The sequence below is a fragment of the Podarcis liolepis genome (genome assembly GCF_965112155.1).
Source record: "Podarcis liolepis genome assembly, chromosome: 6".
In the NCBI taxonomy this organism is placed as follows: domain Eukaryota; kingdom Metazoa; phylum Chordata; class Lepidosauria; order Squamata; family Lacertidae; genus Podarcis; species Podarcis liolepis.
The window spans coordinates 1,798,967-1,825,476 of NC_139559.1; the positions used below are offsets into that span (position 1 = coordinate 1,798,967).

At 49.6% G+C, this 26,510-nt stretch overlaps 3 protein-coding genes and 1 long non-coding RNA gene across 4 annotated transcripts in view; 3 read left to right on the plus strand and 1 right to left on the minus strand.

The window, feature by feature from the left end:
• LOC310708862 (uncharacterized protein) overlaps window positions 1-3,049 on the plus strand; it is a 191,084-nt gene extending 188,035 nt beyond the window's left edge. Inside the window, exon 6 of the mRNA XM_083507770.1 lies at window positions 2,786-3,049. Within this exon, the coding sequence (XP_083363896.1) occupies window positions 2,786-2,916 (131 nt within the window). The 3' untranslated portion in view covers window positions 2,917-3,049. The remainder of the gene's footprint in view (window positions 1-2,785) is intronic.
• Window positions 1-26,510, minus strand: part of LOC310708940 — a 38,142-nt gene that overhangs the window by 10,780 nt on the left and 852 nt on the right. The window contains exon 2 of the long non-coding RNA XR_014527237.1: window positions 12,610-13,008. This is a non-coding gene — a long non-coding RNA (uncharacterized lncRNA). The remainder of the gene's footprint in view (window positions 1-12,609; window positions 13,009-26,510) is intronic.
• LOC310709773 (ring finger protein-like) overlaps window positions 7,710-26,510 on the plus strand; it is a gene marked incomplete at its 5' end in the record, with an annotated part of 80,050 nt that continues 61,249 nt past the window's right edge. Inside the window, 2 exons of the mRNA XM_083509815.1 lie at window positions 7,710-7,741; window positions 7,997-10,059. Coding sequence (XP_083365941.1) covers window positions 7,710-7,741; window positions 7,997-9,485 — 1,521 coding nt within the window. The 3' untranslated portion in view covers window positions 9,486-10,059. The remainder of the gene's footprint in view (window positions 7,742-7,996; window positions 10,060-26,510) is intronic.
• On the plus strand, window positions 15,399-26,158 carry LOC310708790 (uncharacterized protein). The gene is made up of 7 exons (XM_083507605.1): window positions 15,399-16,988; window positions 20,396-20,536; window positions 20,797-20,958; window positions 22,563-22,700; window positions 22,845-23,027; window positions 24,781-24,948; window positions 25,995-26,158. Exons 1-7 carry the CDS (start codon window positions 16,544-16,546, stop codon window positions 26,015-26,017), a joined length of 1,260 nt encoding a protein of 419 aa, XP_083363731.1. The 5' UTR covers window positions 15,399-16,543; the 3' UTR covers window positions 26,018-26,158.

Consider the following 26,510-nt stretch of genomic DNA (forward strand, 5'->3'; position numbering starts at 1 on the left):
GGGTTAGGGGGCGCAAATTACTTGCGTTGCCCCGGGTGCTGACAACTCACGCTACGCCGCTGGGGTCGGGGAAAGTCATGGATGGCTTAGCTAAGATTCCTGCGTTGAAATAAGGGGTGGACTAGAGGACCCCTGGCTCCCTTCTAACTCTACAATTCTATGATTCTATGATTCCATGAAAGGCTCCTTGGGCTGAGGGTGGAGCAAGGCAGGATGGAGAAGCAGAAAGTCTCCCTCCCCTCATCGCAGTAAAACATAATATGCAGCACAGAACTGAAAATGAAAAAGGAAAGTGTTACGTACTAAGCTTGGATCCTAGAACAATAGGCAGGTAGGATCCTAGAATGCAACAACTGATTGGCCTGCAGGAAAAGACCAATCAGGCTCCAGGAGGGAAGCAGACTCAGCCAATCAGACGGGACTCATTGTGTAAATAATGTATATAAAAGCCTGAGGGTTTTTTGGGGGGGGGGATTTAATCACTGTTTTACAAGCTGCAATAAAAAGCGTGAAATCACTACAGGACTCCGAGTATATTTCAGAAAGCTAGTAATAAAATGCATAGACAGGTCTAATCTCCACGCGTACCACAAAGATCTTAAAAGGTCTGGGAGAAGATAAATGTCCTAAGACCCAAGGGTCTCAGTGATGGGTTGTTGTTGTTTTACCAGGGAGATGACAAGGGGAAATTTTCACTTCCTTCCTAGGGACCGCAAATCCCTGCAGCAAGGTCACAAGAAGGGCTATGGCTTACTCCTTGATCATTAGTTGTTAAACCTGGTTAAAAGAAAAGAATGTCCACTCTGTCCCACCTGCTGCCCTTACCTCTGTCCCTCCTTCCTTCACCTCCTGCTCAAGGAATTCCCCATAGAACCTGTTTTCTGTGATATAAGTGAGCCTGTGGTCTGCACAGCAGGCAAAGCCTGTTTTTAAAATGTTCTTAAATAACAGTTCAAGGTCTCAGGATCTCGGACATACTATCTATCTAGAGCAACGGGATAACCTCTGGCGATAGGATATACGATTTACTGCCTCATATACAATTAAAGAAAATTTTGTAAAGATGTTCTATAAGTGGTACTTAACGCTAGTTAAGTTGGCAAGGATATATAAATTGAAATCTAACCACTGTTGAAGATGTGGTGGAGAAATAGGAACAACAATACATATGTGGTGGAGGGGTGAGGGAATTAAGAAATTTTGGGTAGTAGTACATGAAGAACTAAAGAAGATGTTGAAAATATCAATAACAAAGAAACCAGAGACATATCTCCTTGGATTGATAGATGAAGAGATACCACCGGGGGGAGGGGGAAGAGAATTTTCCTTAATGCAAGTACAGCTGCTAGAATAGTGATTGCTGCTAGGTGGAAGTCACAAACTATACCCACAAAGGAGGAATGGATTTGTAAACTAAATGAATATTTAATTTGGCAAAATTAACTGCTATAATAAGAAATCAGTCAAGTCAAAAATTTAAAAAGGAGTGGAAATGTTTTAATGAATACCGTATATGGCAAAATATTGCTCAAAAAAAAGATACGCTAATATGCCTAGATTAAAATGTGAAGTAGTGGATGGAAGAAAAATTAGTAAGGAAAGATAATAAGAATATATAGATGATTTGAGAGGATTGTAGAATTCAAGGATTATTCTAAAATTGTAAATTGTATAATGTGGAGGAAATCGAGTGGGGGCGGAGGGAAGTGGGAGGAAGGAGAAAAGAATATGATGGATTGAGGAAATATAAATGTAAATGTATGGGGGGATGGGGAAGAAATGGTTTGGCTTTGGTAAATCTGTATTGTAATGTAATATTTGAAAACCAATAAATAAATAAATAAATAAATAAATAAATAAATAAATAAATAAATAAATAAAATAACAGTTCAAGAAAACTAGCACAGGAAAGCGTAATACACAGCACAGAACTGAAAATGAAAAAGGAAGCTAGTAATTAAATGCATAGACAGGTCTAACTGCCACCTGTACCACAAAGGTCTTAGAAGGCCTGGGAGAACAGATATTTCCTAAGGCCCAAGAATCTCAATTATGGGGGATTTTTACCAGGGAGATGACAAAGGACAATTTGCACTTCCTGCTGCCCTTCCTAGAGTCCAGTACTGCCTGCGGGTCACAAAACGCTTTAGCTTCTTTACAACGGTTTGTTGCAAAAGCTTGTTGGAAAGAAAAGAATGTCCCCCCCGTCCCACTTACAGTCCCCTCCTCTGTCCCTTCTGCTTCAGGAGTTCCCTATATAACCTGCTTCCTGAGATCAAGAAGTCAGCTGGTGGTCTGGGCAGCAGACAAAGCCTGTCCATCATGCGTTGTGGTGGCCTTCTCCTCCTTGTGGGGCTCCTTGCTCTCTGGGGTCAACTGACACCTGCCTCCAGCCAGAAGCCAGGTAAGAACTTTCTTCTCTTCCTCCCAAGGCAGTTCTTCCTCCAAGGTGCTGGCATGAACATCGGCTTCTAGCAAGATCTCCAGCATTGTCTACCCATCGACAAATGCCTTCCTTTCTCCTTCTCTAGATAACAGCAAAGGAGAAGCGAGTGGTTGTGTCATTGGGGTGTCTTGTTTTTGGAGAGTTCCAGGCAGACCTCTGAAGATGACAGTGCCCACTTGAGGATTGCTGGGTTCCTCTGGGTTCCAGACACGAGAGAACTCCTTCGCAATTGCACAGGGAAGGTCTCTCTGGCCAGAAGGCGTCTCTCAGCCACAGAACCCTAGAACTGTCAGGTTGGAAGGGAGCCCAAGGGTCACCAAAAGTTTTGTTCTTTTGCAGAGAAGCCTGGACGATGCCCCCCGAATACAGGTGTAGGAATCTGCATTGTACGGTGTAAAGATGACTGGTCCTGCCCCGGTGTTCAGAAGTGCTGCGGCAGTTGCCCACGAGATTGCAGTAATCCTGTCTAAGGTGAGATGATTTTGAATTTGGTGGAGGGTGGGGTGCAGTGCCACAGACTTTTTCTTTAATGCAGGAGCCAAAATGGCTGGGGTTTGTGGAAGCTTTTGGAGTCTCAGAGCTCAAAATATCCGGTTGCCTTTCCTCTGTAAATCTGTCTATGCTTTGCTACCCAGAACTTAAATGCATGACCTTTCACATACCCTTTCAAACACATACATCTGGAGAGGATCCCCAGCCTGACTGAGCTCAGAATATGTGTTGGCCTTTCCTTCTTTCCCGAATTTCTTCTGTTTAATGTATATATTTGAAGGTGTTGTAGATGGCCCTCAATATCAATCTAATATATGAAATAGTGAAATGTTGCCACACTGCAGTGTGGCCACAGGAACGTGGAGTTGCAAGCTTGATGCAGGCATGATGAGAGTTGGTGAATGAGCAGCCCACAAGGGTACACAGCGGACTGCAGCAGCTGCCCTGCTCCTCTGGCTTTTCTGCCTGCCAGGGCTGGTGCATCTGCCACCGGAATCCACACACCCTAAGTGGCTGACTCTGCTAGTGGCCACCTTAGAGAAGACGAGGGGATGATTCTCCCTGCCCACTCATCATGTGCAGTGGAGAGCACTTGCAATGGCTCAAAGGACTTTAGTACTGAGCTTGTGTGTGGAAGTTGCAGCTGTCCATTGTCTTCTTGGTCTTCTTGGTCTTCTTCCCTTCAGCCAGGGTGGTGTAGTGGTTAAGAGCGGTAGATTTGTAATCTGGGGAACCGGGTTCGCTTCCCCGCTCCTCCACATGCAGCTGCTGGGTGACCTTGGGCCAGTCACACTTCTCTGAAGTCTCTCAGCCCCACTCACCTCACAGAGTGTTTGCTGTGGGGGAGGAAGGGAAAGGAGATGGTTAGCCGCTTTGAGACTCCTTCGAGTAGTGATAAAGCGGGATATCACATCCAAACTCTTCTCTTCTTCTTCTGCAGCAGACCTTGGATGGACCGGATGCCCAGAAACATTGAGTGGAGCTTAGACTGTATCATCTGAAGACCTGCTGACCTCTCCAAATATGGCAATCAAGGCACCATGATCAGAGACCTTGGCTTTCCACCAGCTTGTCAGGTTTCTGGTGGTTGAGCAAAGTTTGCTCCATCCGGCACCCTCTTTTCTCTTTTGCACAATAAAGGCATTGACTCATTTGCATGCTAGACTCTGTGTGTCTGTGTTCCCTGCTTCCTTCTCCAGTGTTGTCCCCAACTTTATTGTCCCAATGGAGCAGGGCTGAGGAACCTTCAACCCACCTGCCAATCTTGCCCCACCAGCCTTCCATGTTTGGCCCTCAAGGTCATTTGGGGCAAGCCATACGCCCCTTTCCCTGGACGTGATGTGATACAGGTATGGGCGGCCTTGAGAAATAGGGTGCAGCTTGCACAAAGCCCACTTTGGATGGCTCCCAAATCACCCAGCAACCAGCACAGGGGGTTGCAATGGGTCGGAGGCCATGGAGGGTCCACCTTCAGGCGAGAGGGTTGGCCCTTTCAAGGCAGCAGAGCTTAGAAGGAGTTGCCTGGGGGCGGAGACTTCAGAAGGCTCAGTTTGGCTCGCTGGAACAAGCTGCTGAGTTGCAGCTGTCAGTGTTTCTACAAGACCTGACTGTAGACATGCAGAGGGCCGCAAGGCCAGCTGGCTAGCCCCAGCTTGGCTGTCTCCTTCCAGCCATCCTGCTGTGAAGACCCATCGGCCTCTGCTCCGACGTAAATCAGCGACCTGGGCTTCAGAGCCAGGGCACACTATCAGCAGAGTGAACTGCACACACAAAATAGGCATGAGGCTTGTGAAAGTATACTACAACTACGGACAAAGAAACATGTCGTCTTTCTCTTTTCGTCTTCTCAGAGAGACAGGGAAAAGCAAAAGCTATACACACAATGGAAGTTCCCAGCAGGCTGTGCTGGAATGTAAACAGACATGTGACACGCAACGGTTCCACACGTCTGCTCCTTAAGGTGGAATGGAAATCTCAACACTGACCTGAGGCATCCCCCAGCATTGGCTTGGAGAATCATTTGGGAATGGGGAGAGATCCAGTGGCCTGTCATCCCAGCCTTATGTCGCCTCCCCCTGGGAGTCCTGGAAAGCTGAGCAGGCCAGACGGGGTGGCAGAAGGATTTGGTTGGAGCAGACTTCATTCCACCAGTCAGCAGATCCCAGGCCTGCCTGTCTTGTTCTGCCTGGGGAGCCATTTCCCAAAATGGGTCTTGCCAGCTGGGAAGTGGAGGTTCCTGGCAGGTGGCTTTTCTCAGAAGAATGCTCTTCCCACCTATGCCCTTCCTCCTCCATGTAAGAACAAGACACATTCATTTCACAGAATCATAGACTTGCAGAGTTGCTAAGTTGTGTATATGTGTAAATAAATATATCATAAAGACACCATAGTTTCCACTGTCCCTGAATCCAAGGAAACCAATGCCTGGCTAAGTGACTGGTAGCCCTGGATTCTTGCACTGCTTGGAGGTTGGGGTGGCATGCAACCTGATTAATTGCCATTTTCAGTGGCAATGGGTGCTACCATGATTTTCAGAAGCCACTTTGAGGGATGTGGAAGGTTTGATCAAACCTCCGGTGTTTAGGGATGTTTTTAATGTTTGATGTTTTATTGTGCTTTTAATATTTAGTTGGGAGCCACTCAGAGTAGCTGGGGATAGATGGGCGGGGTATAGATAATAAAAGATGGTGATTATGTTTGATGAATCATATGTGTGCACGATTGCAGCCTTAACTGCAGGATGCCAAAAGGACACCCTGACTTCATTGAGTAATTTCCTCTTGAAAGTGGCCCCCGCTCTCAGCCCCTTCCCTCTCCACTTGGGAGCAGCAATATGGCAAAAGGCAGGAGCTGGTTTCAGAAGAGAAGGGGAAAACCCTCAAGAAGGAGACTAAGTGGGATGGGATGACTATTCTTTATTGGAATGAGAGAAGAGAAGAGCCTCTTTGATTTTGTGTTTATGGCATTGTGATTTGATGATGTGCCTTAACCTCTAGAGCATTAGACACCATGCAGGATGGGACAATGATCCTGGGTCTCCACCTGGGTTCTGCTGTAGATGAGAGAGAGAGATAGTTAAAGCTGGTGGAGAGGTTCTGCCCTTGTAGGAAAAGTCATACCTGTAATTGTTTAATCAGTTCATTGAATATCTCCCCCACCCCCTCAAAACCACCTTCCAGAGTCTTCCACAAGTACAATTGGGGGATATGTTAGTGCTGGGTCTAATTAGGCAAAGTTCTGAGAAGCAGTTGAAAATTTCCTGCCCCGATAAAGCTCACGGAAGCCAACTGCTGCCACAGTTATGCAGAGTAAGTTCAGTTTGATTCTGCAGAAGGAATGCTGTGAATTTTCAGAGGCATCCACTAGATGGCTCTGTGCAATGCCTATTCCTTAGTTACGAAATGTGACGGCAAGTGCTTTCAGTGCTTAGAGTGACTGTAAGTACTTAAGCAGGGTTAAGAATATTTTTTGGGTGACTGAATCCAGTTGGAGGCTGAACAAAGTGAAGAGGAAGTGGCTTCAGTTCAGCTCTTTGTTCATGTTCATCATTCTCCCCATGGATCTTCACAACAACCCTGTGTGGAAGGTCACATGTAGTGTTAGTAGCTGTGGAAATGTATCTCCACAGAGAGTAGGAATAAATGGACAGTTCCCGCAATGGAGGGGTGAAGAAAGTGGATTCCCCCAAGGATCACTTTTGGGACATGTGCCCCCCCCCCCCGTTCATAAGCAATCTAGTGTTCAACCCTAACTCTATATTGCTTATGAACAGTGAAGTGGCCACCCCAAATTTATCAACCATCTGTCTGATTTCTCATCACTACTGGTTGCAGTGAGATTCATGTGTTCTGGTTTGGTTGTTTACTCTCAGAAGATTTCCCTGCTTTGGGGGCTCTACAAAACTGCCCCATGTCCTTCCTTGTTGCAATTAAAGCAAATGACTTTTCTGGGTTGAGCCTTGCCCCACCTTCTTTCAATTGGGACACATAGCTTGAGTTACAATGTCTTGAACTCCTTATTGGAGATTGCTATTCTCTCTCTACACATTATATTAAATGTCCAAAAAGATCATCAAGTGTTAAGTCTGTAAAGGGATCCATCTGTGCAATAAACAATTCAAACTTACATCCTAGTGACCCCAGAATAATAGAATTGTAATTCTAAGATAGTGACAGCAGTCAAAAAATTAAAGGACGCCTGCTTCTTGGAAGAAAAGCAATGACAAACCTAGGCAGCATCTTAAAAAGCAGAGACATCACCTTGCCAACAAAGGTCCATATGGTTCAAGCTAATCCCAGTAATGATGTATGGAAGTGAGAGCTGGACCATAATAAAGGCTGATTGCCGAAGAATTGGTGCTTTTGAATTCTGGTGCTGGAGGAGACTCTTGAGAGTCCCATGGACTGCAAGAAGATCAAACCAATCCATTCTGAAGGAAATCAGCCCTGAGTGCTCACTGGAAGGACAGATCCTGAAGCTGAGACTCCAATACTTTGGCCACCTCATGAGAAGAGAAGACTCCCTGGAAAAGACCCTGATGTTGGGAAAGATGGAGGGCCCAAGGAGAAGGGGACGGCAGAGGATGAGGTGGTTGGACAGTGTTCTCGAAGCTACCAGCATGAGTTTGACCAAACTGCGGGAGGCAGTGGAAGACAGGAGTATCTGGCATGCTCTGGTCCAGGGGGTCACGAAGAGGCGGACACGACTAAACGACTAAACAACAAAACAATAACAACATTATTATTATTTCACCTTGCCTGAAAGTGCCACAATGACTAAGGGTGTCTGGCTGTTAAGCAGAAGGTTGGTGGTTTGAGCCAACCGAGGAACTCCTATGGGCAGGGGGGTTGGACTAGATGACCATTAGGCTTCCCTTCTAGGAGGTTATAGCTCTGATTCCTGCTTTACAGCAGGTTGGACTAGATGACCCTTGGGAGCCCCTTCCAACTCTCCCCTTCTGTGTTTTTATCTCTCTGATTCTTGCCCCACTGGGGGTTTTGGCTCGATGACTTTCGGGATCCCCTTCTATTGTACCACTCTATGCTTTTATATCTGAAGGATCCTTTCCCACTCTCCTCTCCTCCCCTTCTACGATTTAGGACATTTCTCCTCGAACCACGAAGTGGCTTGGGGGGCAGAGAGAACCACATTTTCATCCTCGGGACTCCGTCCTCGGATCGACCCCTTCTTCCTTCCGTCAAAAACAAGCCAACAGCCCAAGGGCGCCAGGTCGTTCCGTCGAAAGATTCGTGGGTGGCTTCGGCTGAGCAGCCGCCCACCTGGAAGGCCTCTTCTGTGGAGCAGGTCGCGCCTGTCTCCAGATACGGAAACAGCCGCCTTGCGAGTCGCCAAACCGGTCCGTCGAGAATCTGTCCTCGTATTATTTGGCAGCCGAAAGCGCTCACCGCTCTACGGGCAAAAAGACGCCGGCGAACTCCGAGACGCTCAGCCGCACCCACCCGTGGGGTGCGCGGACCCCCGAACCGGCCCCCGAGGATCGCCAGGGGCCGCCTGGCGCAGCTCTCTGACCTCGAACCCGGAGCCTCGACGCCGCCAAACGGAGCGAAGCCTGGCCTGGAGCGGCGGAGTCGCGGGCCCCAGGCCTGGTTCGCCCGCGGAGATTTCGAGCACCAGCCCCAGCGGTTCGGAGGGGTTCGCCGCGCCGGAGGAAGGAGAGGGCGGCTCGCGGGGCACCGGCACCCTTTGCCAGGCCCAGGAGGGAGCGCTGGGGGAAGATGAAGCCTCTGTCGCCTCGACAACAGGGCAAGGAGACCGGGTGGTGCCCGAAGACGCGGCGACGAGTGGCGACGAGGAGGATGGCGCGTCCAGAAAGTCCCCAGGGCTCCTCGGGGACGCGCTTGAGCCCGAGCGGGCGGCGTCTGTGTCTGAAGGGGAGTTCGACTGCATTCTCCCTGCGCCCGGTGGACCGGAGGATGCGAAGGGCGCGGCAGGAACGGGCGAGAACGAGCCTCCTTCGGCGCAGCCCCGCGCGTCCCCCGACGGAGAGGAGGATGCGGAGTGCCCGATTTGCACAGAGTTTTACGACGGCGACGTCCACCGCCCGTCGCGCCTGAACTGCGGCCACGAGCTGTGCGCGCGCTGCCTGGGCGCTGTCCTGGAGGCGTCGGGCGCCGCCGAAATCGGCCGCGCGCGCTGCCCGCTGTGCCGCCAGAAGACGCCGGTGATGGAGTGGGAGATCCGGAAGCTGCAGGAAGAGATGCTCTTGCTCGAGTCGCCGCAAGAATCGGCGGCCGGGCCCGCGGAATACGAGCCCTTGCCCGAACGCCGGGCCGGCGCCTGGGGCCGCCTGGAGCACCGCTTCCAGATGCGCTTCCGCGCCAGCCGCCCGGAGCACGGCGCCCTGCCCTGCCTGCGCTACCCGCTCGGGATGGTGCAGGGGCTGGAGCGGCTGGAGCGGCGCAGCCGCTGGCTCTACCGGTTGGCCCTGCTGGGGCTGCTGGCCGCCGAGACCCTCAGCCTATTGGTCTTCTTCCTGCCGCTGCTGGTGGTCTTTCTGCTCTTCGCCATCCTGGAGAGGTGGCGGTGAGTTCCGTCGGATAGGAGAGGAGTGGCTCTCCATCTTCGCGGGAGGGGCCTTTCTAAGGGCTGCAGGATTCGGAGGCAAGGAAGCGCTTTACACAGGGCAAGCAGGATTGGAACGTGAGAGCGGGAGGCTCTTTGCGCATTGGAAGCAGGATTCGAACTCAAGAGCAGCCTTCGGATGAGCAGGAAGCGCTTTGCAGAGCCCGAAAAGGATTCGAATTCGAGAGTGGCGCCCCTCGCCCCTCCTGCTGTCGCCGGCCAAGCAGCTGCGAAAGTGCTTGAGGGCTTGGGCAGTGGAGACGAGAGTGGCCTCATTCTGGGAGCCGAGAGTGGTGGGGAAGGGGCAAAGGGACCCGAGGGCCATCCAGCCGGGCCCAACCGCCTGTGATACAGGTATCTCCACCTGAGCCTCCAGGACAGATGGCCACGTAACCTCTGCTTGGAAACCTCCAATGGGATATTCCAGAAACAGAGCTATAATGGCTGAGAGTCGTCCTCACCTCTCTTCTCCTCCGTTAATTTATCGACCTCTCCTTTAAAGCCGTCCAAGTTGGTGGCCAAAACTACCTCCTGCAGCTGTGAATTCCAGGGTTTAGCTATGGGCCAAGTAAAGGAGGATTTTCTTTCTCCCTTTTGCGGAATGGAGTCAGCTGCTGTAGCTCTTTGGGGTTCCTCCCACCCACCCCCCACCCCTGCTAGGGGGTCGGGGAGACCATCCTTTTATTGGAGATTCTTGGCTTGCTGCGGTTTGGGCTACATGACCCGTGGCATCCCATCCTATTGTACCACCCCATGTTCTTATAACTGTGATTCTTGCCTTGTGTACACTTGAAAACGTTGGCAGCATTAAGATGAATTCAACAGTGTAAACAAGTTTTGATGGGTGTAATAATGGATTACTGAATGGTTTAGTTTATGTAAAATATGAAGGAATTTATGATATGCTAAATGAACCATGGAAAGAGAGCAAGGAGAAGTCATTGACTTTTCAGGTTGTTTAAATGAATATTCTAGATTGTAAAACAGAAAATTTAATAAAAATTATACACAAAAAGAAAATAAAAGGCCCGCTCTCGTGTTGCCACCCTCTGGACCGCTGAAGGAGGAGGCACACAAGAAGGGCCTCGGAAGATTATCTAAGGTCCCGGGTAGGTTCATATGGAAATAGGCAGTCCTTGAGGTATTGCGGTCCTAAGCTGTTTAAAGCTTTATAGGTCAAAATTGGACTTTTAATTGGGCCTGAAAACTAATTGGCAGCCAGAGCAGTGGGACCAGGATCGGTGTAATAGGCTCAAACTGTCCTTGCCCTGGTGAGCAACCTGGCCGCTGAATTCTGCACTAGCTGAAGTTTCCAAACTTGTCTTCAGAGGCAGCCCTACATAGAACACATTGCAGTTATCTAACCTTGAGGTTACCAAAGCATAGACAACAGGAGTTAGACTGTCTCTGTCCAGATGGGGCGTAGCTGGACCACCAGCCAAAGCTGATAGAAGGCACTCCTGGCCACTGAGGCCATCTGAGCCTCGAGCGACAGCAAAGGATTCAGGAGGACCCCCAGGCTATGAACCTGCTCCTTCAGGGGAAGCGTAACCCCACCAAGAGCACGCAACCTCCCAGTCATCTGTTCTAGGGAACCACTCACTAACAGGGCCTCTGTCTTATCTGGGTTGAGCTTCAGTTTGTTGGCTCCATTATTGAGGCAAGACACTGATCCAGAACTTCCACTGCCTCACCTGCAGATGTAAAGGAGAAACAGAGCTGAGTGTCATCAGCATATTGCTCACAGCAGACTCCAAACCTCCAGATAATCCCACTTAGAGGTTTCACATAGATGTTAAGCATCGTTGTTGTTGTTGTTGTTGTTGTTGTTGTTGTTGTTGTTGTTATAATTATAATTATTTTAATTATTTTAATTATTATTATTATTATTATTATTGTGGGGGACAGGATTGAGCCCTGCGGAACCCCACATTGAAGGTTCCACGGGGCTGAATAGCATTCCCTAAGCAACACCCTATGAACTAGATCAGTGTTTCCCAAACGTTTTTGGGCAACGGCACACCTGTTTACCGGAAAAAAATCTCGCGGCACACCACCATTAAAGCCCCGCCCCGTGACGTCAGCGCGCAGCGTCACGCCGGGAGGGACGCACAAATGTGAAAGTTTTTTCCCTTCCCCTTGCCGGGGTGGGAGGAGGCAGCAGAGCGAGGGCGCGTTGCGGGCTCTGCGTGGCTTCAGGCAGAGCCTAGGAGCCACTTCCCAGCCTGGAGGGCAGGCTGTGCGCGGACCCCGCCACTCTCGGGGCGCGACCCAGACCCGGCTGCCTTCCACGGCCAGCAGAGGTAGGCCGCCGGCTTCTAACCCGGCGGAACTGGGGCGTCCCGGGCGCAGCGCCGCGCTCCCCGCTCCTCCCGCCCCGCACCCTTCTCCCGGGTGCCCCCTCCCTCCTTTGTTCTCCGGAGCCCCGCCTCCCCCTCTGCCCCAGCTCGCCTATTGGCTCACGCAGCCGCCACTCAGGTGGGGGCCCGCTTTGGCCCCGCTCCCCGGCCGCCGAGAGAGAGTGGGAGCGTGCGGGGCTGGGCTGGGCGGCCGGGCGTCTCCTTCCCTGCGCTGCTTCGGCCGCGTCTGCAGCCGCCGCGGGACCAGGCGGGAGGCCAGTCATGCCCAGACACTGCCAGCCGCTCGGAAGGAGCCGTCGCTCCGCCGGGCAGCGCCTGCCTGCGCGCCCCTCGCTCCCTGCGCCGAGGATGGCGGGGGCGCCGGGCGCAAGGCAGCGCCGGGGCTGCTGGGCAAGCGGCAGGTGCTGATGCAGTTTTGGGAATTCCTGTCACAGGGAGCAAGGCAGAAGCGGATGACGGGGCACGTTCCCCGGGGGAGCGGGGCCGGAGGATTAGCCCGACTCGCCCGCCTCCCTCCCACGGCACACTAGGCAACGTCCGGCGGCACACTAGTGTGCCGCGGAACACCGGTTGGGAAACACTGAACTAGATGACCCTCAGGGTCCTTTCGCTGTCAGTTATTCTAGGATTTAATAGCTATGATTCCTGCCTTGCAGAGGGATGAGCTAGATGACCTCTGGGGAGTCCCTTCCACCTTTCTCAGCTGGCACCTATAGGAATCAAACCCACCTCCTTGGTGTCACCCTTTCTCCTCCTGCCGTTTACTCAGTTTGGTTTGCTCTGCGGTCTCCTTGGGAAATACCCTTCCTCCAGGGGAGTGGCTTTCCAAAGCGGACTTTGATTTTTTATCTTTTTCTGCACACACATACACTGCCGATTAGAAATCAAGGCAGCCTTGACCTTGGTGAGACCTCCAGTGCAAGAGGCAATCTATCTAGATTCCATCATCATCATGACTATTATTATTTAGAAGACATTATTATTATTATTATTATTATTATTATTATTATTATTATTAGCCTGGAAAGGTGCCTTCTGCTGTACCTGAGGAACCAAGTGCTTCCTCCCCACAGTCCCTGGTGCAAGAGCGCAGAGGAGGCAGCAGGTGGGAGGCCATGGAGGGTCCACCTTCAGACCTTGGGCAAAGTTGCCTGAGGGCAGAGACTCAAGAAGGCTCAGTTTGGAGCAAGTGGCTGCCTTGAAGCTGCTATAAGTGAGTATCCAGTAAATCACCAAGCTAGACTGGCAATGGCGGCACTCGCCCTTCTTCTGATAGGAAGTATTTTGTGAGGGGATGAGGGGTCAAGGAGGGTCAGTTGTGGTGAAGTGAGAAACGTCCCTATTTTCACCTGAGGAATGTTGGAGGGTATGAGATGGTGCATTGGCCTGATCCAGCAGACTCTTCTTGTGTTCTTTTTTTAAAAAATAATTTTTATTAACCGACCAATCAAATCAAATCACATCTCATAAATTCCGAATTACAAAGCCGAATTTTAAATTTTGTTGAGGGGACCCATATTTCAAGATCCGAAGGGGGATTCTGATCATCTTCTTGCTACTGCGTTAATGTTCAAATCAGTCCAAACATAGTTCATAATTCTATCCAGTCTTATCTTGCTGTTTCCACATCTCATCTTGTTCGTATATTTTCTCTTTTTTCTTTACAATCTCTTCTGATAATCTCCTTAAGCCGATAAACACCAATAATAATCCTGTGTGAATTTTTCCGTTCGTCCAATCCTCAAATCGAGATGGTTTCCATATATCATCGCATTCATAGATAATATCGCTCTTTCCATCATTAATCACAGAACTAGTTACAGATAGGTAGCCGTGTTGGTCTGCCATAGTCAAAATAAAAAATTCCTTCCAGTAGCACCTTAAAGGCCAACTAAGTTAGTTCTTGGTATGAGCTTTCGTGTGCATGGTATCTGAAGAAGTGTGCATGCACACGAAAGCTCATACCAAGAACTAACTTAGTTGGTCTTTAAGGTGCTACTGGAAGGATTTTTTTTATTTTAATCACAGAACTGTCATTCTTAAGTCCCTCTGAGGAGTTTCACCCACAATATAAAAACAGCTCTATTTCTCTATTTCTCCTCCCAGACTTAAGTCCTCCGACAGAACTTCCCAATATGGCGACGGTATTTTTAACTGCGTCATTCCAAAGCCCTTATACATTCCACGCTCTTCTTAAAGCATGCTTTGGTTAGAAAGTTTATCTCCACACAGACATAAATCCACAGCTTAATTCTTTCAAACGACATTTCTGACTTGTGGGGGGGGGGGATTCTTGTTTAATCACATAGAGGAAAGAAAGGAAAGGTTTTTTTCCCCTCCCCCATCCAGTCCTTTTGCCATACCGAGTCTTGGTGTATCTTCATCTGATTAATTCTTGTTCCTCCGACTCGTCTTGTTTATCAGAGATCTCTTCTGTTAGCAGTCTTTACTCCCCCTCCTTCCTTGAAATATGTGCATTCGCTTCCTCCTAATTGTTTCTTTTGAAGTTCTTGCAGCTAGTGGCGCGGATCAGAGACAGCGTCCAGGAGCGCCGAGATCCCACAGGAGGGCATTCTGCCTAGTGCCCCCATCCCCACAAATTCGGGGGTGGTATAGGGCACAGCAGGCAAGGGCAGCCCCCCCCCCCCACAATCCTGGGGGGGGTAGGGAGCCTATTTACTCCCATCACAGCCTCCTAATTACCTCATGTGGGTCGGAGAGATGTTATTGTCAGCCATCTTCTGATGCGCCCCTAGTGGCCCCTCGACTCTTCTTATGTTCTTAGGGGTGTGAGGCTTGTCAGCCCCAGACACTGTTCAGCTCTGTTCCCACCTCACCTGGAAGCTCATTTTGTGTTTTTATATTGTGACTTTATCCTGTGAACTGTCCTGAGACTTGAGGTATAGGGTGGTTTGCGAAGAAGAAGAAGAAGAAGAAGAAGAAGAAGAAGAAGAAGAAGAAGAAGAAGAAGAAGAAGAATTGCTATTTTTATAGAAAAAGAGGTGTCAGAACTCACCATGAACACCTCCCTCATTCTCTCAGAATGGCAATGGCACCTACCTGAGAGGAACTCACTGAGTTCCAGCTGAAAAGAAGCCCTGATAATAATTCACCCAAACCATTTCAGAATAGTGCTATTGGTCAGACATAGATATTACGGGTCACATTGTAGCTGTGTGGTTGTATTTTTATGCTGCTTTTACATATTGTTACGATGTGTTTATTCATTTTCCCCCCTTTGTACACTGCTTGGGTTTTTCAAACTATATTAAAGTTGTGGTCCTGTTAAGCCATGACTCCTGCATTGGACCAGATGACCCTTTGCGGCCCTTCCAACTCTTGTTGTTGTTTAGTCGTTTAGTCGTGTCCGACTCTTCGTGACCCCCTGGACCAGAGCATGCCAGGCACTTCTGTCTTGCACTGCCTCCTGCAGTTTGGTCAAACTCATGATGGTAGCTTTGAGAACACTGTCCCACCATCTCGTCCTCTGTCGTCCTCTTCTCCCTGTGCCCTCCATCTTTCCCAACATCAGGAAGTCTTCTCTTCTCATGAAGTGGCCAAAGTATTGGCGCCTCAGCTTCAGGATCTGTCCTTCCACCGAGCACTCAGGGCTGATTTCCTGCAGAATGGAGAGGTTTGATCTTCTTGCAGTCTACCCTTCGATAATTCTGTGATCAGAAGCTAATGTTTCCGCCTGGTCTTTCCCTCTCTCCCCTTTGGGATGGGACTGAAACTCAGTGGGCAAAATACCTCCCCTGAAGTCTACTGCTAGCCAGGGCTGACAATATTGGGCAAGGTGTAGCAATGATCTGACACTTCCTCTATTTAAGAGCCTTGCTGTCTATGATGTGTTCACAGAAACCTTCTTGTTGCTTGACTCACTCCTCCTCCTGCTCTGCTTTCATTTTATTGCCTTTGCCAGGTCAGATAACATCTTCTGTTCCTCCCTCTCTTGGGAGGAGCCATCGCTCACTCCCTGTTCTTGGCTGAAGGAGTCCTGGCAGGCAGGCGTAGGATCTGGCCCTGGGACTTTCCTCCATGCGTGACACGTCAGTTTGGATGTGCATGCTAGAGAGAGGCGTCCCCACCAACCACAGGCTGACTCAACACTCAGTCTCCCTCTGCTCCTGTGACACACGTGGTGGGAAGCTGAGAGAAGAAGGGAAGACCCCACATGGTGTGTCCATGCCCCTGTGGCAAGCAGAGATCACTGTCTGCTTCCTGGGACAGGTGGACACCTACGTAGATTGGCAGTTACCTTGCTTGGTTTGTCCCTTTTTATTGATGCTGTCCAGACCTCTGTCCCTTATTCCTTCACCACCTTCTTCGGGAATCCCCCATTGAACCTGTTTTCTGAGATATAAGTGAGTCGTGGGCTGGGCAGCAGACTTAGCTTGTTCACCCTGTGGTGGGGTGGCCTTCTCCTCCTTGTGGGGCTCCTTGCTCCCTGGGGTCAACTGACACCTGCCTCCAGCCAGAATCCAGGTAAGCACTTTCTCCTCCTTCTCCCAGTTCAGCTCTGTTCCCACCTCGCCTGGAACCTCTTCTTCTCATGAAAGCAGCCCAAGTGGGCAATGACATCCACTCTGGAGAGGGGAATACACCTGCCTCCTGCAGCCAAGGGGCCCTTTTCCCTTTAGCATGGCTGATGCCCTCTTTCTGAATGCCCCAGGCACAAGCCCACCCAGACTCAAGGCTGGCATTGGGTCTCCTGGCTTTTGGCTGCACTTCCCCTGGCACTTGGAAGCGCCTGGAGGCAGCTCCTCATTTCTGTGATCCTTTGCATTTTGATAACAGAAGGGCCACGCCCAGGACAGAGTCATCGCCTGCCTACGAATGGGGTGCTGGCTTGGAAAGGTTCATCTCCGGTCACTCAGATACTCCAGCCTTTCCCAACCAATCCATTCCTTTCTGCTTTCTGTTTGTTCTGGGTGGAGCTGAGAGATTTCCAAATGTGCTGTCAGTTCCTTCTGCATGGGATATAAAGCCTTCTGGGAGCAGGCAGGGGACTCAGACCTGCTTCGCCATGAAGTCCATTGGCCTCTGCCTGGTTGCGCTCCTTGCCTTCTGGGGCGAGCTGGGTCCTGTGTCTGGTCAGATACCTCTAGGTGAGTGTCTCCTTGGACTCCCTTGTCCCTATCTCCATCTTTCTAAGCCCCCGTGGGAAACACTCTCTAAGGCAGCCTCCCTCTGAATTGGCCACAATTCTCATGAGCCTCTGCATCTTCTGGCTGTGCTGGCTTGGGGCTCCTGTACGAAACCCTGAATGGGTAGTTGAAAGAGTCCTCATTGCCAGGAAACCACCATCTCCTGTTCCATAGCTTCCCCTTCCCTATAGATCCTGCTGTCAGGGGCAAGACGGATCAGACTTGAGGTGGGTGAAATGATCTTATGGGCCGATGATCTTATGTTTTCAGAATTTAAGAAAGAACTTTATGTTCGCAAGAGCAGGCCTTTTCTGCAGTGGCTCCCTGTTTGTGGAATGCTTTCCCCAGGGAGATTTGCCTGGTACCTTCATTATAAACCATTAGGCACCAGGCAAAAACATTCCTCATTAACCAGGCCTTTAGTTGATTCTCCTCCCAATGCCCTTTTAAAACGCCTTGGGGTGGTTTATTGGGTTGGTGTTTATTGGGGGGGGGGGTTTGTTTGATTATTGTGTATTTTGTGTTTTTATATTGTGACTTTATCCTGTGAACTGCCCTGAGACTTGAGGTATAGGGTGGTTTGCAAAGAAGAAGAAGAAGAAGAAGAAGAAGAAGAAGAAGAAGAAGAAGAAGAAGAAGAAGAAGAAGAAGAAGAAGAAGAATTGCTATTTTTCTAGAAAAAAAGGTGTCAGAACTCACCATGAACACCTCCCTCATTCTCTAAGAATGGCAATGGCACCCACCTGAGAGGAATTCACTGAGTTCTGGCTGAAAAGAAGCCCTGATAACAATAATTCACCCAAACCATTTCAGAATAGTGCTATTGGTCAGACATAGATATTACGGGTCACTATGCAGCTGTGCTGCTTTTACATATGGTTATGATGTGTTTATTCATCCCCCCCCCCTTTGTACATTGTTTGGGTTTTTCAAACTGCATTAAAGTTGTGGTCCTGTTTAGCCATGACTCCTGCATTGGACCAGATGACCCTCTTCATCCCTTCCAACTCTACCCTCTGATAATTCTGTGATCAGAAGGTATTAGTTTCCGCCTGGTCTTTCCCTCTCCCCCCCTTTGGGATGGGGCTGAAGCTCAGTGGGCAGAATACCTCCCCTGAAGTCTACTGCCAGCCACTGCCGACAATATTGGGCAAGGTGTAGCAATGATCTGACACTTCCTCTATTTAAAAGCCCCGCTGTCTATGATGTGTTCACAGAAACCTTCTTGTTGTTTGACTCACTCCTCCTCCTGCTCTGCTTTCATTTTATTGCTGTTTTCCCGCTGCCTCTCTCCTAACAGTGAAGCTAGCATGAGCCTTCGTAGGATCCTAGGAACACAGAATGGGAGAGTTGGGAGAGACCACGAGGGCCCCTTGCAATGCAGGAATATTTAGGAGTCTCACACTCTTCCACCTGAGCTACAGTTGCCTCTGCCAGGTCAGATAACATCTTCTGTTCCTCCCTCTCTTGGGAGGAGCCATCGCTCACTCCCTGCTCTTGGCTGAAGGAGTCCTGGCAGGCAGGCGTAGGATCTGGCCCTGGGGCTTTCCTCCATGCCTGACACATCAGTTTGGATCTGCTTGCTAGAGAGAGGCATCCCCACCAACCACAGGCTGACTCAGCCCCCAGCCTCCCTCCTGTGACACACGTGGTGGGAAGCTGAGAGAAGAAGGGAAGACCCCACACGGTGTGTCCATGCCCCTGTGGCAAGCTGGGCTCCCTTTCTGCTTCCTGGGACAGGGGGACACCTACGTAGATTGGCAGGATTCATTGATTCGGCTCCCTGGCTTTGGTTGTCCCTTTTCACTGATGCCGCTGCATTTTGACCTATTTCTTTGTATCTGAATTTGTACTGCTTGTTTGTTGAATAAAACATTTTACAGTGGTTTAGACATAAAGACATAAAACCAGGCAATAAAATAATTATCCTCTGGAAAAACAATCTCTCAAAAGACCTGTTGATGGCCTTTTACCATTGTACTGTTGAGAGTGTATCAACTTATGGTCTGTGTGTTTGTGGTTTGGGAGCTGCACGGCCAGGGGAAAAACAATGCTGTCCAGGGTTGTAAAGACTGCGGAGAGAATATTTGGGTGCACTCTTCCCACCTTGGATCAAATCTATGCTTCCAGGTGCCATAAGAAAGCAGCAGAGATAGCGCAGGATAGTGCGCACCCTTTCAGCTTCTGCCTTCTGGAAGAAGGTACAGGGTTATAAAGACTAGGACTAGCCGCCTGAGAAACAGTTTCTGTCCAAATGCGATTTTGGTTTTAAACGAAGTGTAAGGTAGTCTCTGTGGGAGTATATTGTATTTAATTATGGGGCATCAGAGTTCTTAGGGGGTTAACCAGGCTGGGATAGCTGGGAAATCAGGCTTGTTGGTTTTTGAATGTCTAGTGTAGATTTTTTTTCAATTTTGTTGATTTGTATGGGACAATGACAATAAAGATTATCGTATCTTATCATAAAAAATTAAAATTAAAAACAAAAACCAAATTAGAAACAAACACCAGCAGACCATTGTGGGGGATATAGTCTCAATTTCCTGTACAGGCCTGAGTCTCCAGTGGCAGGGAGTTCCACAGGAGTGGGCCAATGACAACTTGGTTGTTGTCAAAGAAGCCTCAGCAACCCAAGAAATGACCAAAGATGCTCCTGCTGATGATCTCAGTGATTGAGCTGGAACATCAGGGTTCATGTGATCCCCGGGCTCTCCTGGACCCAAGTTGTTCAGGGCTTTGTAAATCAATGCCAGGACCTGAAACCTGACTCAGTAGCAGATGACACCTCCATGGTGCAGCTTCGGAAGGAGGTTGAAGAAGCATCTCTTTCCCCTGGCTTTCAATGCTTCAGGCGTATGCTTTGCAGACCCACCTGAATTTTAAGATTATCAATGGTTAGTAATTCATTTTAGTCCACCCATTACTGATTTTGAATTCTGGTGCTGGAGGAGACTCTTGAGAGTCCCATGGACTGCAAGAAGATCAAACCTATCCATTCTTAAGGAAATCAGCCCTGAGTGCTCCCTGGAAGGACAAATCCTAAAGCTGAGGCTCCAAGACTTTGGCCACCTCATGAGAAGAGAAGAGTCCCTGGAAAAGACCCTGATGTGGGGAAAGGTGGAGGGCACAAGGAGAAGGGGACGACAGAGGACAAGATGGTGGGACAGTGTTCTGGAAGCGACCAGCATGAGTTTGACCAAACTGCGGGAGGCAGTGGAAGACAGGAGTGCCTGGCGTGCTCTGGTCACGAAGAGTCGGAAACGACTAAACAACAACAGTCCATTTTAGTAATGGCTTAGTAATCCATTTCTCTCTCTCTCTCTCTCTCTCTCTCTCTCTCTCTCTCTCTCTCTCTCTCTCCATCACAGGGAAGCCTGGCACCTGTCCTACTCTGATCCAAAACAATGACACCCAGTGTGGCCAGTTCTGCTCCACAGATGACAGCTGTCCAGGGAGCGAGCGCTGCTGCCAGACTGCCTGTGGGCATCAGTGCATACTCCCACTTGAGGGTAAGCAGCAGCCCCTCTTTTGGGGGGAGAAATGAAGTCGGGAACCTCCCATCTGCCTCACCTTCTGACCCAGATGTGCTCTTGACCACCCATGCATACACACAAGGGGGTTTGGTGTCTATTGGGGTGGAAAACTCAGGCAGGCATCCCCTTTGGGTGACCTGTTTGGCCACTGCGAGAAGAGGATGCTGGACCAGGTGGGCCATTGGCCTGATCCAGCAGGCCCTTCTTAGCTTCTTACATTCTAGTTTCATCCCCAGTCTACCCTGGATACTGCCCCAGGCTGAGCCCCCAGCCAGACCAGGCTGCGAACTGCTCAACGACTTGCAACAACGACCAGGACTGTGGCTCAGGACTCTACTTGCCAATCCAGAAGTGCTGCAGCAACGGGTGTGGACAGACTTGCCAGGTGGCTGAAGAAGGTATTTCTTGGGTGGGGAAAGAGATGGGGACCTGATTGTGGGGGGAGCAGTTGAGTGCTTGTGGGTGGGAGAACCAGTATTAAATTCTGCCCAGGAAGAGATGTTGGGGCTCAGGCCCACTTGGCTGCCGCTCACGCAGTCTCCACTCCCTAATGCCAAGCTATATGGTGTTCCAGGAGTGAGTCCTGGCACACCAAACACAATTCCAGGGCTTTTCTTGGTGGCATGGGCCACCTAGCGCATTTCAGAAATATCCAGAGATATGCATATGAAGCTGTAAACACAGGAGTTCATTAGGAGAAAGGACGTCTTCACACAGCAGCACATAGTTGAGCTATGGAACTCCCTCCCACAGGAGGCGATGGCGGCCACCAACCTGGGACTCAGCTCTACAGCCGCAAATAAAACATTTTCAGTGTGTTGTAAAGTGCATTATACAAATGTAACACTAGGTGGTGATGGTGAGCTATGGCAAATTCCATATATTTTTCAAAACTGTTTTTCAAAAAGCACTTTCACAACCTTTCTTATACGTGTCTAGATTCCACACTAGATGGCTTTAGAAGGCAGATTCACAGAGGAGGAGAGGGTTCTCAGTGACTTTTGGCAGGATGGCTCTGTTTGCCTCCACGGTTGGAGGCAGCGATGCTTCTGAAGGCCAGTTGCTGGAAACCCCAGGAGGGCAGAAGGCTCGTGCTTGGGTCCTTCTTGTGGGCTTCCCATTGAAGCTTCCAGTTGGCCCCTGGAGAAAATGGGCCATTGGCCTGATCCAGAAGGCTCTTCTTGTGTTTTTATGGAGTGGGTGGGTGAGCAGGGAAAGTCAGAGAACCTCGACTTAAGGGGGGTGATGTTGCACAGCCCAGCATGGAGTAGGGGCATCCATGGGCTTTCCTGTCCAGAGGTAAAGCTGGACACATGCCTCTGTCAAGTAGGAAGGGCTCCAAAGGGTCATCTAGTTAGCTCCCGCTTGGACTACTGCAACGCGCTCTACGTGGGGCTACCTTTGAAGGTGACCCGGAAACTGCAACTAATCCAGAATGCGGCAACTAGACTGGTGACTGGGAGCAGCTGCCGAGACCACATAACACCGGTCTTGAAAGACCTACATTGGCTCCCATTACGTTTCTGAGTACAATTAAAGGTGTTGGTCCTGACCTTTAAAGACCTAAACGGCCTCGGTCCTGTATACCTGAAGGAGCGTCTTCACCCCCATCGTTCTGCCGGGACACTGAGGTCCGCGCTGAGGGCCTTCTTGCGGTTCCCTCCCTGCGAGAAGCCAAGTTACAGGGAACCAGGCAGAGGGCCTTGTCGGTAGTGGCACCCACCCACCCTGTGGAGCACCCTCCCACCAGATGTGAAGGAAATAAGCAGCTATCTTATCTTTAAAAGACATCTGAAGGCAGCCCTGTTTAGGGAAGTTTTTAATATTTAATGCTGTATTGTTTTTAACACTCGATTGGGAGTCGCCCAGAGTGGCTGGGGAAACTCAGCCAGATGGGCGGGGTATGAATAAATTATTATTATTATTATTATTATTATTATTATTATTATTATTATTATTATTATTAGTTCCACCCCCAATCTCCCCATCTCTTTTTTTCCAGAGCACCCTGGCGTGTGCCCAAAAGTGGAACTGGTGCGCACCTTTGCCCCCTGCAATGACACCTGCAGAGACGACCGAGACTGCCCCCTCACCCAGAAGTGCTGCTTCACCGGCTGCAGCCGGAGCTGCATGGACTCAGGTACTGGCAAAGGCCCTGACCCCTTCTCCCCCCACCCTCTCTTCTCTGGGCAACTGGTGGAGGCAGCAGCCGCAGTGCCAACTTAAGTGCCCTGGAGCCTGAGAAGCTCCCCTCATGGACCGCCATTCATTCTGCCTCCAACAGTTCGCAGTGACAGATGCCAGTTGCTGCCTGAAGATGGAATATGCAGCGCACACTTGATGCGTTACTACTACAACCCGTCACAGAAGAAGTGCAACCAGTTCATCTACGGTGGCTGCTCGGGCAACCGCAACATGTTTGAGACAAAGGAGGCCTGCGAGGAAGCCTGCGGGAAAATCAGCCCAGGTACTGAAAGTGGGACCCACCAGAAATTCATTTTATTGGCTTCGTTGATGGTGTTTATCGCCCACCTTCATTTCCATGGAGCTCACGGCTGCATGCGTCGTTCTCTCCCTTCCTCCTTTAATCCCCACAACAACAACACTGTGAGGGAGGCTAAGAGAGGAAGCCACTGGCCCAAGTCACCCAATGAGCTTGGTCATGTTTTGAAATTGAGGTTTTTCGGGATTGGTGTGTTTTTGCAGACCTCGGAAGGAGAGCTTTGGGCGGGAGCTTTGGCAAAGGGTTGAGAGGCAAGAGGGCTCCAGAGATCTGAACCAGCTGCCACAAGCAGGTCCCTCAAATTCAGTCCCTGAGCTGGACTCGCCCAAATAGCCCAAGGCACAATTCCGCTCTGCCTGGAAAGAGAAGGCTCCATGACTCCTTCCCCCTTTATGTTTTTTTTAAAAAAAATAATTTTTATTAACAGGCCAATCACATCACATTATTCAAATCACATTAGTTCCAAATTATACAGCCAAATTTTAAATTTTGTTGAGGGTACCCATACATCAAGCTCCACACGAGTCCAAAATTCCGGATAACTCCAGGCATCACTTATTTTACTGCTTTAATTAGACAGTTCTATCCAGTTCGATCCGGATAGTCCTTTATTACTTTCTTTCTCTTCTTGTTGTTATCATATATTCCTTTCTTTGCGATCCCTGATGATTTTCACAAGCAGGTTGAAAACTGGCGTCTCTGTGTGGGTTTTATACTCTTCAAAGACCATATCACTCAGGGACAGCCTCTGTTCAATGCTTCCATAAACAAAATTAATCTTCGGTCTGTCCTTTATTTTTTCACAGGCTAGCCAAATAAATCAAATAAATCAGGGGGCTCTGTCAGGTCAAACTTGCATTCCAACATTCCTTCTCTTTCGAACGATCCTGATTCTCCTCCCCCTGTTCTTCTTTCTCCGGCAAGCCTGTCTTGGCGAGACGCCATTTTTTAACTGCGTCATAAAAAATTTCCTCTTTCTCACCGTTCACCAATCTTCTCTCCTGTAGTAATCCATCCCACACAGTTCTTAAAATCCTGCTTATGATTAATAAAAATGTGACGATCTTATTTCTTTCTGGGGTGAAGGGTTATTATCACATTGTGCAAAGAAAAAGAAGTTTTTTCCTCCACCCCCCCCCCCTTGTTCCAAACATACAGTCTCCTAGTGGTGATTCATCAGAAGATTTACTTATCCATCCGTCACTCCCGGTCACAGAGATCCATTAATCAGCAGTCTTATCTGTCGAGCTTTACTTGATGTATGTGCTTAAGCTTCATTTCCAATCGTATGTTTCCAATTATAATTCCGAGCTGAAGCAACCAGCACGCGCTAATTGGAATCGGCATCAGGAAGATCCGACTTCACCGAGGGCTCGTGCCAAGTGTTCGGCACCCCCATCTCTCGGATCAGGGGGTGCATTGTGAACACCGCTGGCAAGGCAGTGCCCCCCACCTCCTGGGGGGGTGGGAAGGCTGCATACTTCCCATAGCAGCCCCTTAATTACCTCGTATGGGTCAGAGAGGTGTTATTGTCGGCCATCTTCCAACGCGCCACCTGGTGGCTGCCGACTCCTTCCCCCTTTATGGAGGGGCTTTGCATTATTCCTGTGGAGGAATGCATGCAAGGAACATGAAGTTGGAATTAAAAACTCTTGACACCTTCCTGCCCTAAGAAAAACCTCTCTGCTTCCTCTTTCTCCCCCTTCTGTGGCCTCAGAGGTTTGCAAGCTGCCAAAGGACCCTGGCCCATGTGAGGCTTTTTCACAATTTTACTACTACAACTCAACCACCAGGAAGTGCGAGATATTCGTCTATGGGCTCTGCGGGGGGAATGGCAATCGGTTTCGTACCATGCTGGAGTGCATGATGGTTTGCGGGAACTTAGGTAAGATTCATTCTCTGTGTGTGTGTGTGTGGTGGGCAGGGAGCAGACTGTGGGGCTCCACAGGCGTCTATCTCAGCTGGACTGCTGGCACCATCCTGTCCTATGCACGGACGAACTTAAGGATGGTGGATCTCCCCCTTATCACAGTGGAGGAAGGGGCTTGCGGAGCTTCAAGAGGAGCCAGATCTGGAGCACATGGGATGGGGGACATCTGGCTTGACCGCAGTACATGTGAAAAGGAAACGGGACCCCTAATTGACCACAAGCTTAGCATGAGTCAAAAGAGTGATGCAACAGCAAAGAAAGCTCATGCAATCCTAGGCTGCCTCACCAGAAGTCTATTGTCCAGATCAAGGGAAGTCATAGTATTGCTCTAGGCTCACCTGGAGTTGTGTTTCGAGTTCTGGGCACCTCAGTTTCAGAAGGATAATGACAAGCTGGAAGGTGTGCAGAGGAAGGCGGCCAAGATGATCGAGGGTCTGCAAACCAAGCCTCATGAGAAACAGTTGGGGGAGTTGGGAATGTTTAGCCTGGGAAAGGGGAGACTGAGAGGAAATATGACAGACACCTTCAAAAACCTAAAGGGTTGTCAAATGGGGGATGGAGCAAGCCTGTTTTCTCCTGCTCTTGAGGGTGGGACTCATAGCTGTCAACCTTTCCCTTTTTTAAGGGAAATTCCCTTATTCCGAATAGGATTCCTTGCAAGAAAAGGGAAAAGTTGACAGCTATGGTAGGACTCCAACCAATGTCTGCAACTTACAGGAAAGGAAATTACAACTAAACATCAGGAAGAACCTTCTGAAAGTAAGAGTCATTCAACAGTGGAAGATGGCGAACTTTCCTTCCTTGGAGGTTTATAAGCAGAGGTTGGATGCCCACCTGTCATGGATGCTTTAAATGAGATTCCTTCTTGCAGGGGGTTGGACTAGATGACCCTTGGGGGTCCCTTTCAACTCTACAATTCTATTATTCTATCATTGCTGCTGCCTGCCCTAAGGGGCACATGCCCAACTACTTGGCTGACTCTTTTCCTTTTCCACCCACAGGAAACCCCACTAAGGAGGACTGAGTCCCTCAGCCTGATCACCTTGTCTGAGAAGACCCCAACCCCAGAGCAGACATCAGTATGTTGCCATGCCCCCCTCCTTCTATCTCTGGGGAGGCTGCTGTGGGATCATCTAACCCCCAATAAAACCTGAGTGTTCTGGCATGTGCTGGGTCTGGTTCTTGCATTGCATGACATGAGGCCTCAAGGGCAGCCCCACATCCGCTGCTGCCCCACTGGGGGGAAAGCATCTCTCAAAGCCTCTCAGCTTCTGGGCTGGTGAGATTTGGTCCTGGAAGGGAAGAGGATATTTGTTGAGTTCAGTGGCTCCCCAGCGTTTTGGGGCCACTGCCCCCTTGGTTCCATAAACTCATCCCCAGTGAGTTTACCCTGTGAAAAGGAGCATCAGAGTAGTGGTTTGAACCAACCCCATAAAGAAAATAATAACACTGTGAGATTCACATTACAAAGCCAGAGCCAGGAGGGTCCTTCCACTGAACCTGGGAACCAAGTTCTT